General features: G+C 41.3%; 1 protein-coding gene across 1 annotated transcript in view; it reads right to left on the reverse strand.

Annotated features, from left to right (window-relative positions):
- PRKN (parkin RBR E3 ubiquitin protein ligase) overlaps positions 1 to 12,775 on the reverse strand; it is an 833,405-nt gene that overhangs the window by 322,377 nt on the left and 498,253 nt on the right. The window contains exon 7 of the mRNA XM_015591869.1: positions 5,965 to 6,101. Coding sequence (XP_015447355.1) covers positions 5,965 to 6,101 — 137 coding nt within the window. The remainder of the gene's footprint in view (positions 1 to 5,964; positions 6,102 to 12,775) is intronic.

Raw genomic sequence — 12,775 nt, forward strand, 5'->3', positions numbered from 1 at the left:
GCATCTGGCGCAGACGTCGGGCCTCGCGCACGCATCTGGGCCACGCAGAGCTGACTTTTCAGCATATTCTTAGTTTCTTTACGGATGGAACCATTATTTTTGCTTTTTCATATATATATTTAAGTTGTATTTTTGAGATTCATAGCCATTTATATTACCTTTTAATTAACCCCACGGTCCTCTCCACTGTGCCAGAAACAATACGGGTTCCGTCCATTCCGGTTCCCGGTCTGTCGTTTCTATTTATAGCTGGAAAAGCTTTGGTTTTCTGTTTCTCTTATATTACACTTTATTTTATGTGTCTTGTTCTGTGTGTTATTAATCAAGATCAAGTCAGATAAACCGAGGAGAACAGTGGCCAGATGGAGAAGTAAATAATGTTTGATTATCGGTTGATTTAGGCACTAGGTTACAGGAAACGCCAACCTGCAGGTAAGGAATGCCTAAATCTGTGTTTCTTGTGAATATACACACATGCGCGCACACATACGATACGTGCTGTCTGGGGGAACACATGCTTACCTGCCCACCAGAGCGACGGGAGTGGACGTCCGGTGTGCGCTTCTGTCTTCTGCATGACCTAACGACCTTTTTGTGGCATTATTTTAATTCATCCACAAAACAGTGTATGAAATAGGCGCTATTGTATCATCCCCATTTTACCTTAAAGTGAAACTGAGACACGTCAAGCTTAAGCAGCTTGCCCTTTGTTACACAGGCTGTGGTCTCAGAGCCAGGATTTGAACTTGGCTTCCCTGATGCTCTGTGTACACCCCAGGATACGTGCTACATGATTCATTGGTTTACAGAGGGTAATATTAGGGCTTATACAGGCATTAGTAAAATATGACAAAGAACTTAAGCTTCACTAAGACTTAACGTACAGGCTGGCACTGGTACCTCTCCTACCTTGGCGGCGCATCAGATGACCAGGTGTCATCAATTGTAAAGGGGCCGCCCTGAGAGGACAGTGGGCGTCCTACAACAGAGACTTGGGGAGTGGGGCCCTCTCTTGTTAGAGCCCTTTCTCGGATTACCTGTGCTTGGCTAAAAAAATTATGGATAGATTATCTCTTTTAACTAACTGTTATAACACATGAGTGACTTAAGATTCAAGGTTCCTGCAAAGAAACCATTAATTCAAGATAGTACTCATAAAGCAAGCAGGGGCCAAAAGAGAAAATGACGGCACTGACAAAGTGAGGTGCCATTATCCCTGACAGTGAACCTCACCTTGAGTGCATGACAGGCCCTGAGATATAAATTAAGGAGGGTGTGAAGCCATTACGCTTAGCAAGACATTTAAAAATCAAGCCAGTACTAAATGAGAAGAGTGTTTCTGTTGAGCATAGACTGAGGACAATCCAGCTTGTTTTTTATTAAAAACATTCTACAACATCTGAATGTCTCTTTTCACACAATATGGGGAAAACATAACTCGAGTCACAATAAAAAATATAAAGCCTGAAACAGCACATAACAAATAGCATTGTGACAAACAGAACTATATTTTGTGATGAGTGAGTACTTTTGGAATATAATAGGTCCTCCTTACGCCCAGGGATGTCTGAACCCGCACACAACCCTATACATACTATGTTTTTTTCATGTATATATTTACAATAAAGTTTAATTTATAAATTAGGCGTGTGCGCTCTCTCTTTGTCTGACAGACTATCTTACTGTACCGCACTCACGTTTTCACTCATAGGAAGCACTTTGTGGCTTCTCTTTGACATGCCCAAAATGCCGGCATCACCGCTTATGCACTTCGGGGCCGTTACTAAGTAAAATAGGGGTGACCCGGACTCAAGAACGGGCTAGTGCAACACCGTGACAGTCGCTCTGACCGTCAAGACGACCATTAAGTGGGTGGGCGGCTGACCGACCTCCTGACGGGCCCGGGTGGGATGGGGCCCGATTTCATCACACTGCTCAGACCCGTGTGCAAGGTAAACCTTACGAATCGTTTACTTCTGGAATTTCCCAGTGACTATTCTCAGATCGCTGTTGACTAGGGATAACCGATACCTTGGAAAGCGAAACCGCAGATAAGGGGAGATGACAATATATATTAAAACTGCTGAAGATAGTAAGAAATAAGTATTGCAATAAATCATGTGGTGTAGGAGGCTTATGACACAGTTGAATGACGGCACAGTTGTTTCTAACCTGCCTCTGCTTGTGGTCATTTGTTATTCAAAGAGGTCTGAATAACAAAGTACCTGAATAGGCAGGATTCTGCTCATTGTTGTGGGACATTCAAGGAAAGAGATACCAGAGAAGATAATAGTAAGTGGCATTTTAAAAAATAAAAGCAAGGCTTTGGGCAGCATTATGTTTAAATAACCGGTAATGAGGTAGGTACAGTCACAAAAATTATTTTTAAAAATTCCGAAAAAACCCCACAAGGTAACACATGTAAAATTCATGCATTCCCTGCCTCACTCCCTATGAAAACGAACTGCAGCCATGAAGCATAGGTTCTAAGGCTTGACAAGGTTAATTTAAAAAGAAGTGTTTAAAAGATAACTAACCTCTGTTACAATCCATATAACGCATTTTAATGAGGTAGAGCGTGATCCTGCCGATCTTTTGTTTAACAGAGAAGTTGTTAGCTGTCCTGTGGCAAAGAACTAGCAAAACGGAAGGTAGTTTACATACATTCTTTATAAAAATATAAAGGATTCGAGTTTATTAACCTTTCCTGCGACTGTAAATAACTGTCGATAGTATGCTGTATCCAAAATATTGTTGAAAAAATAATATATTCAATATATTCACTTAACCTGTCCCTTGAAGGTAATATTTTTTAAGCGATTGAGAAAAATAAATGCAAAATGACCTTAAACTTTTGAAAGAAACTCAACCTTGTTCAAAATAAGAAAAAAAAAAAAAATAACTATGTAGAAGTACCAGTTCTCAACTACAAGACTGGAAAGAAATCCCAAAGTCTTTTAACTACTCTGTCGGTGAGGCATTGGGAAAACGCTGCTTTTATACGTTGCTGGTGGGACTCAAAAGTGGCACAATTGTTGGGAGGGGAATTTGGAAAGGGTGAGATAAATATATTTTTTCCCTTTGATACAGGAACCCCACTCCTAGGAATCTATCCCTATTATACTCTGACAAAATTATGAAAATATGTGTGCACACAAGTCTATAAGTTGTGGCAATATTTGTAGTAAAAAAAAAATGAAAACTAAGTGTGCACCAATAAAGAAAGAGTAAGGTATGTACACCCAGTGGAATTCAATGACGGTATTTTTTTAAGAGGAAAAATTTCATATATTACTAGGGAGTGATCTCCAGAAAATAATGTATAATGTAGAGTGGGTGAAACAGCAAAATGGAGAAAAACATGCATAGTACCCCCACTCTCTACTTAACAAGGGGGTGACATGAATCTGTATCGACATATACATCATAGGTAATTTGTTTACGTGTTTTTAAAATGGGAGACTTTTCAAATAAAGTTTTATGCATGGTAGAAGAAAATAAATATTAAAAAGAATGGGAATAAAATCTCTATTTCTTTGAATGTAACTTGTTTTGACTTTGAAATTATGTTAATATTTTCCATAATTTTAAAAATAAAATCAATATGAAAAGCAATTCAAAGGAAAATAAAATATGTATGTGATGGGTGACATAACTGTACAGTAATGGCACACGAGTCTATATCCCTATAGGAATATATCTTAATGACAAACTGCAAACATCTTAACATTGTTTTCAGTACCCTTACTTTGGTGATGGTGTTGGTATCTAACACTGATACTGTTGTGTATTTATTGTAACAAGATAAATGAGTAATGACGTTGACGTTACTTAGTAAGAACATTTTTGCTAAGAGAAGCAGCAGCAACAGTTGTGCGATTAGTGACTTTCAGTGAATAGTCCATAACCCTGACCTTGTCCGTAGAACAAGGTTAGTGAAGGGGGCAGGGCTCATCCATACAAACGACCACGCTGAAAACAGAAGCACAGCCTTCCAAACTTCATGTGAGCCTTTCACTGACTTTTGAACCCTTTTGTCTAAAAGATGAAAGCACAGCACCTTTCAGAGAGTTTTCCTTAACAATATGTTGGCACGCATACTTTGTAAATCTTAATTAAAAAACCCAAGTCAACAATGCAATTAGCTACTTCCATCTGGATCTGTGAAATAATTCTGACATATATTTTCAGCTCCGACACACCGAAACTAAGTATTGAAATAAACGGAACTTAAAACTTGACCCTTCAATCAGGTATCACAAAGTTTCCAACCACAATTTTCAAAATCAATAAAGCACACTTACTTATACTGCAGTCATTAAAAACAAATAGATCGTGAGGTAGGGATCCTATCTCACGCAATACAGGAAAATTAACTCAGAATGGGTCAATGTCTTAAATACTGGAGCTAAGCTATTAAAAGGAAACACAGGGGTGGATTTTCATGATCTTGGATTTGTCACTGGATTCTTATATCTGACACCAAAAGCACAAGCAACAACAGAAAAAATAGGTAAACTGAACTTCATCAAAATTAAAAATTTTTGTGTATCAAAGGATATTATCACCAACCCACGGAATAAGAGAAACATCTGCATATCTGATAAGGGTCTAGTATCCAGGACACATCGAGAACGCTTTCTACTCAACAACAGCAAGACAATCAACCCAATTAAAAAATACACAAGGGACTTGAATAGGCATTTCTCCAAATAGATATTCAAGTGACAAATAAGCATATGAGAAGATATTCAACATTACTGATCATCAAGAAAATGCAAATCAAACCACAATGAGGTACCGTGTCACACTTAATGGAATGGCTATGAATAAAAACTCAGAAAAATAACAACTGTTGGTGAGGATGTAGACAAATAGGAACCCTTATAAATTGCTGGTGGTAACGCACAATAATGCAGCAGCTATGGAACACTGTCTGGTAGTTCTTAAAAAGGTTAAACATACAATTACCACATGACGTAGCATTATTCATAATAACCAAAAGGTGGAAACAACACAGATGCCCATCGACAAACAAACGGATAAACAAATTGTGGTATATCCATATAATAAAATATTATTCAGCCATAAAAAGAAATGAAGATACATGTCACAACTTGAATGAACTTCAAAAACATTATGGTAAGTGAAGGAAGGCAGTCACAGGAGGTCACATACTGCATGATTCCTTTTATAGGAAGGATCCAGAATTGGCAAATCGACGGAGGCAGACCATGTGGTTGCCAGGAGATGGGGAAGGATTACTTAGTGGATGTGGGCTATTTTTCTGGAGAAATAAAAATATTTCGAAACTAGAAAGAGCTAGGTGGCCACTGCACAACATCGTGAATCTACAAAATGCCACTGAATCGTACACATCAAAATGGCTAATTGTATGTTATGAGAATCACCTAAACTAAAAGAAAATATATGTAATAATAATAATATAGTGCAAATAAAGGATGTTTTGTAAATGTTGAAAGATAAAAAGTTATTTCAAATCTTAAATATTTATCTCATTCTTCTTTAATTTCTTTGTTAATACATATTCTTTCACGTATATGCATATGTGCTCAAATTTTTTATCAATAGGATGCACGATTTAAAAATCTGGGAAGTGCTCCTCTAGATGCAGGGTAATAAATCTATAACATGCAGGGTGAACCCACAGACATACTTTATGTACCTTGGCTGAATAATATTTCAAACTTTATTTTCAATGCCTTTATGCAGTTTATGAATTTTCTAGTTCAACATAGTTCTTTCGTACCTTAGTGTTTCTATATATCTATCTCCAAACATTAATGTTTCTTGCCCAGCAATGATCAAATGGATATTTGAATTTGCAACCCCTCAGCTAGGGAACGGGTATAACCCAAGCTGGTTTTACATCACTAACTCTCCTTCTGCTCTTAATCAGCATGAAACATGGTGGGGGCCGGGGGCGGGGGGTGCCAGACTTACCTACACAAGGCAGGGAGTAGCCGAGCTGAGGGTCAGGGACAAACTGCCGGTCGTTGAGTCTCGTCACGCAGTACAGGTAGAAACAGTCTAAGCAGATCACGTGGCGGTGGTTGCACTGGAAGACCAGGACCGGGCTCCTGCACAGACACAGACAGACATGTGCTCCAGCCCTCGTAAGGCTGGGAAGGCAGCAGGGACTGCGGGACACTCCGAGTCCCCCTGTCGGGTTGCCACGGGATGGCCTGCGCTGCCGAGCGCTGAGCTCGTGTCACATCAGCGCTACGTCTTAAAAACTGGACGCACTCCATTAACGATACAGAACATCGATTTTCTTAATTTTACATTTTTATGTTAACAGATTTACCAATCGGGTGTTTAAACTCGAGCTCGGATGGTCCCTCTTTCTGGAGGCCATCCCTGACTCATAATTCCCAATTCATCTACCCATCGCTGCACACTCTTACAATTTTCTGCCGCTCCATTATGACGTCACAGTACTCGTGAAAGCTCCATCGTGACGTCACGGTACTGCGACCTCGTGAAAGCCGACAGGGTGCCGATTTTATACTGGCACTCTCGTAGTGCCAGGCATTGTAAGGTTTTAAAGAACTGTTCCTTGAACTTAATTTATATTAATGTGTAGAATCTGAACTTTCCCAGAGTCAAAAAAAAATGACTACTTCACAAAAGGAGGCATGTTAAGCACGAGCCCGTATTTCACTGGCAAGAAAAGAAGTAGAATTTTGAAATGAATGATTATCCAGCAGAGATTCTTTTTCTACAACATTTGGTCTATGTTGCTCCCATCCAAATATCCATTTTCTTAAGTTAAGGTTAGGAGAGATTACTAATAAATTGATATATACAAGTACTAAAATTTTTGGATTCCTTTTAAATACTTTGTAGGAAAAAAAATTCTCCTGAATAACCGTGTATTTTTGCTGGCAAATGAACCATACAATTTTATGACAAAAAGGAGACAAACTGAACATGTTAATTTGAGATCAGCCCCCAGGCAAGTAAGAGGCACTGGGATTTATTCAGATAAGCCTATTCTTGATGTAATGATAACAAAATGCAAAATATATATATTTTTTTATTTCACACACAATTTCTACAATGAGTTCTTCTAAAACACTTTTCTCCCAAAAACTGACATTAAACGTTAATATTAGAAGACAATTTCTTAACAATTAAAAGATTTTCAAAACTCTGTTTTTCCACTTATTTTAAAGCAACATCTAATACAAAACAAAATGGGGAAAAAAAAAAACCTCTGGTATTTTAATGTCATGGACCTACAGGACAACGGTCAAATACGTGGATGACCCTAAGTAATTTATGTGCTTCCCCTTCCCATCTCTCAGCCCCCAGAAGCCCTTTCGGGGCCATTATTTCCATTTCCATTTTAATTAAGCATTGACTGTGTTCTGAACTTTCAACCTTTACCCGTGTCACGACGTCCGCCCGAAGATGATAAACTATAATGCTTCCCTCTGTCTAACGTGAGAGCCACGCGCGCACACGTGCACAAGCACACTCACACTTTTTTCACTCTTCCTGACCTCTTGGAGCTGCTATACGTTACCTTCTCCTCCCAGAGTTAAGCTCTGTGAAAAATAATGTTTATTCTAGCTTTAGCAGCATGGTCGATTAAGCCTGTACAGACCCCTAATCTGCTACCAACACGTGGAAACTTGGGAGGAATTATTAGGACATTTATAAAAATGTTCCTCTATATAACCAGGTTAAAGAGAAAGCTTGGCGATTACTCTGTAGAAGAAATAAAAAACTTAAAGCAAACCGGCCAGCACATGAACTAGTGCCACGGTGTCCCAGGGAGACGCTAGAGAGCGTGGTGAGCAGACACTGGTCTTCTCCAGCCCTATAGGAAGGAAGACTAGAAGGATCCTCTTTCGCATGTGGACAACAGTACGTGTTTATAGTTTTGGCTTCTGTTAAAATATGATCTGAAATAACTTAGACCATTTAGCCGATCCAGAGAGCATCAACTCTTCTACTTTATTGATGACACGCTCCCCTTTGGAATAGGAGGACTAGGAGACCGACCTAGTGCACGGCCTGAGGTCATGGGGTTCACCGAACGGCCCCAAGCATGGGAAGGGATGATGTTTAGCACGTTTAATTCCGAGGAAAGTTTGGAGGGAAGAAGCTGGAAGTGGTGAAAACCACTTGGAGGCCGTCTCAGTAACCTACGGGGTTCACCGAACGGCCCCAAGCATGGGAAGGCAGTGATGTTTAGCAGGTTTAATTCCGAGGAAAGTTTGTAGGGAAGAAGCTGGAAATGGTGAAAACCACTTGGAGGCCGTCTCAGTAACCTGGACGCGAGGTACGAGGGCGCCTGACGGCCGTGTGCCGGTGCTTTCGGGACCGAGAACGAGCAGGTGCATGCGAGTGACATTCTCGAGAGAGCGTCTCTCCTCGTGGGTCTTTGTTCCTCCTGACATTCCTTGGTGCCCTTTGCTCAAATTATATATAAATGTTAATTGGTCAATCTAGAAAATGATTGTACCCCAGTGAGCCAGGTTACAGAGCAGTTAATCAAAGGTTACATAAAGTTCTCAATCATATGTAAAAGGAATTATAACCGCTATACTTGACATTACTGAAGAGTTACTTGTAAGCAATGACTTCCTCAGTTTTATTAAAGGGGTGATCCACAGACCCTCTGGTTCACAGAATATTAGGCATAGTTGAAGGAGTCTTAGGAAAAACTGTGGCAAGCCATTCACATATATCATAAAGTAGAATATTGTGACACAGTGCTCCGAACATTTGAACTAGTGTAAGTTAGTTCTTCAGTTCTATAAACTAGCAAAAATGTTTTCATATATTCTGACAAAATGTGCAGTTTGATGTGCTCTCTACCTCATTTGCTCACTCTCTTTCCTCTCTCTCTCCTTCTCTCTCTCCCCGCCCCTCCACCCCCATCTGTCTGCCAAAATCGATTTTCCTGTCTGTTCGTCTGCCTCTTTCTCATATGTGCATCTTTATTTATACCCATTAAGAGAGAGGCTGTGGTTCCAACCTATCAACTGAATGTGACATATATTGAATGCAATGTCTCTAAAAATTTAAATATGTAAAGATAAGAAAGCAAGTCTAACCTCTAAAGGAAATAAAGATCTAATAAAGAGGGTAGGAGAGGGTCACAGATGATCGTGAGATAGAGCAGAATATTGTCAGCTCGGTTAGAGATGCCGCAAACATTAGCAGGCTCGGTGGTCTGCGGCCTCCAACGTGTCCCCAGTGACCCCCCACCTCCTGGGCTTCATGTCTCGTGCCGGACCCTTCTGCACATGAGTGGACTGACCTGTGTCACAACAGGGAAAATGCAGAAATGACAATGTGTCATTTCCAGGACGAGATTGGAAAAAACACTACAGCTTCCGCCTGTGCTCTCTCCTGGGTCACTTGCTCTGAGGAAAACAAATGGTCAAATGGTGAGGACTCTCCAGCCGCCCTGTGGAGAAGGCCCCATGGCGAGGACCTGAGGCCTCTTGCCCACAGCCAGCACTGGCTTGGCTGCCATCTGAGTCCTCTCTGAAGCAGGTCCTCCAGCCCAAGGCAAGTCCTCAGGGGCCTGCGGCCCTGGCCAACACCTTGACTCTGACCTCATGAGATGTCTGGAGCAAGGACCATCTGATTAAGCTGCTCTCAAACTCCTGACCCACTGAAACTGTGTGAGAGAACTTTTACTGTTGTCTTCAGCCTCGACATTTCAGAATAATCTCTTTTACATGAGTCAGTATAACTAATACAGGCTCAGAGGAGGGAGAGATCACACTTAGCGGGTCATGACAGAATTCACGAAAGTGGTGGCCCTTGAAGGAGCATCAGGATCCAGGGAATGAAGAGAGAGCAAACCTTCCTGGTCAAGAGAAGAAGAGGCTGAAGTTGTAAAAGTTCAGGGCATGGGAGGAGGATGCTGAGTCATCTAGTGGAGCAGGTTTCTTCACGTGCCTCAGTGGGAAGCAGATTACATGGAGGGAAGGTAGAATCATCCAAATGCAAGGAAAAACAATGCAAGTTACAATAAAAATATTAAATGCATTGTTGGTGGGATTGCGAATTGGTACAGCTGCTATGGAAAACAGTATGGAGGTTTCTCAAAAAATTAAAAATGGATCTGCCTTTTGACCCAGCAATTGCACCACTGGGTATTTATCCAAAGAAAACCAGAACAATAATTCGTAAAGATCTATGCACTCCAATATCCAGCACAATTTACAATAGCCAAGATATGGAAGCAACCTAAATGCCCATCAACAGATGATCGGATAAAGAAATTATGGTTCATATATACAATGGAATATCACTCAGCCGTTAAAAAAAAAATGAAAGCTACCATTTGCAATGACATGGATGGACCTAGAGGTCGTTATGCCGAGTAAAATAAGTCAGACAGAGAAAGATAAATACCATATGATTTCACTTATGTGTGAAATCTAAGGAACAAAAAGAACAAACTAATCAAAAACGGACTCACAAATATAGTGGATAAATTGGTGACAGACAGAGGGGAGGGGGGTTAGGGGCTGGGAGAATGGGGTGAAGGGTTAAAGAAGTACAAATTAGTCGCTGATAGTTGGTCATGGGGATGGGGAGCACGGCATAGGGAAAGCAGTCAGCATTTATATGATGGCCAGGTGGAGGGCCTGGGGAGGGAGAGAGCAATTGGGGGGATCGGCTTTTGAACATTAAGATGTCTAACCAATGCGCTGTAGACTTGAAACTAATTTAAATCAATAATTTTATTTAAAAAATATTCAATGCAAATCACTGAGGAGATAAAAAATGTCCTCCCTGGAGGGAGGGAGTGCTTACATTTGGCTAGCCCAGTCTGACCCTTGAAAATTCTCATGTTGTTTTTACAGTATTTAGTTTGTAAAACAGTAACAGATGCCACGCTCCAGTTAGCAGTCTCTCAAAGCTCCCTGCGAACCCTCTGTACACGAACCACCATGACTCTTGGGGATTTAATAAAGCATGTGATTAGATAAAAATAATTAGAGGAGAAAAGCTGCGCCATTAAGTAACCTGAATTTATCTTTTCAACAACCGTCACTTTAAATCCCTTTTAGCGAGAGATAGTTTATAAACAATAAATGGCCGAAGCCTCAGAAACCAAGTGCATTTTCATCTGATCTATCTTTAGCAACGTCACATATTAACTGCCCAAGTGCGCTACTGACAAAGGTCTCCAACGCGGGCCTGCCACAGAAACGCTCGAGAGAACGTGTCACCCACATATGTCGTGCGAGTTCATGACTTGAGCCAGCCAAGTGAGCAATCCCAGCCACTGGAGAGGCCCCGATCCAATACGCTAATTGATAGACTCAACTTTTAGAAATTAAAATAAGCTTCAACAGTTGAGTGACCTTCAAAATCTCTCCTAGCAGCCAAGTTTAAAATCGTGACATGAAGTTCATTTGCCCATCAGTCGGCCTGGCGTCAGAATCCCACTGCGGTGCTGGCGGGCAGGGCCCGGCGAGCTCATCGACCTCCCACCCGATTTCTCAGAAACCCGATTTCTCTGCTCCCTGCTCTGCCTGGTCCACTTAGCTGAACGAAGCGGGGTTGGCTTCGGCTGGGTCAGCTTGCTCGCGGAAGACCCAGTATTTCCGCGCATGCAACGGGTCCGAGCTCAAGCATCTTTACGTCTCCGCTTTTGAATCACGTTCATTTGTCCGCTCTGCCAGTACTTTTAACAAGCGCTCCATGCTAGCCCCTGTCCTATCAACATTATGGCAAGGTGAATGACTTGTGGCCTTGCCACTCCAGAGGTCCTAGTTATACAGGGTCGAAGGCAAACAAGTGATTATCTCGCATTGCGCTAAGTGCTGAGTTTGGAGGCCCCGGCCCCAGCTCTGCGGTTAGAGGGAGGGGCCCCAAGACAGCTCACACCGTGCTTTTAGTCCACAGAGAGAGAAGATAGTGAGAAAACTAAACGCTTCCCTTGTTTCTAAAGGCTGTAAATAAAATATCACGTAAATGATATAGGAAATATGTTACAAACAAAATGATTAAGAAACTATAAACTTTTCCCCAACTTACAAAATTCTGTTTTCTTCTTTAATCCTCATTCGGTAATTCTATGTCCTATCTGTGGCGTTAAATGTTACTGAATTCAAGAAAATGTCTAACCTTAGCATTTGTTCCAAAGCTTGATCCCACTGATCAATACTCTGCGAACTCTGTTGTCATTAGTGTATAGTTTTATATTCGGAAGACAACCTGATTTTGAGTACCCCGTGGTTACAATACTTAACCACACCAAAATACCCTACATTCTCATATGTGCTCGCGATGTAACACCTCACAGTTTCCTGGGCATCTTTTCTGCAATGGCACTGAACCTTCGTGACCTCACACGTGTGGGGACAACTGCTTTACGTGGTGGGTAAGGCGTTTGCTGTGGGCACCTCAGGATTTTTCCCCTCAACAGCTCCCTATCAAGTAAACGACACTCCTGCTGGTATGTTAACTTGATCTATTTACTGTCATGTAGAGAAATATGAGGATTTCTAGTAGCGGTCACTTTTTCTGTTTCAGACACATTTCTTTCAATAGATATTTACTGTTTTGACAGAATCTACAAAATAAGAGCTATCGAAATAGTGGATAGAGTAGCAGAAATGTGATGGTTTCCAGAGTGGACAGGTTAGGTCTTTGAGTGCTGGTCTCGTCTGCATTTTCCAAACTCACTGGCGTCATGCTGGCTGACACCTAGCAGCACCCACACTCTCTCCACAGAGTCCCCCTGGCCTCGGCCCCCCCCATACCATTC

The sequence above is a fragment of the Pteropus alecto genome, unplaced genomic scaffold (genome assembly GCF_000325575.1).
Source record: "Pteropus alecto unplaced genomic scaffold, ASM32557v1 scaffold195, whole genome shotgun sequence".
NCBI classification, from domain to species: Eukaryota; Metazoa; Chordata; class Mammalia; order Chiroptera; family Pteropodidae; genus Pteropus; species Pteropus alecto.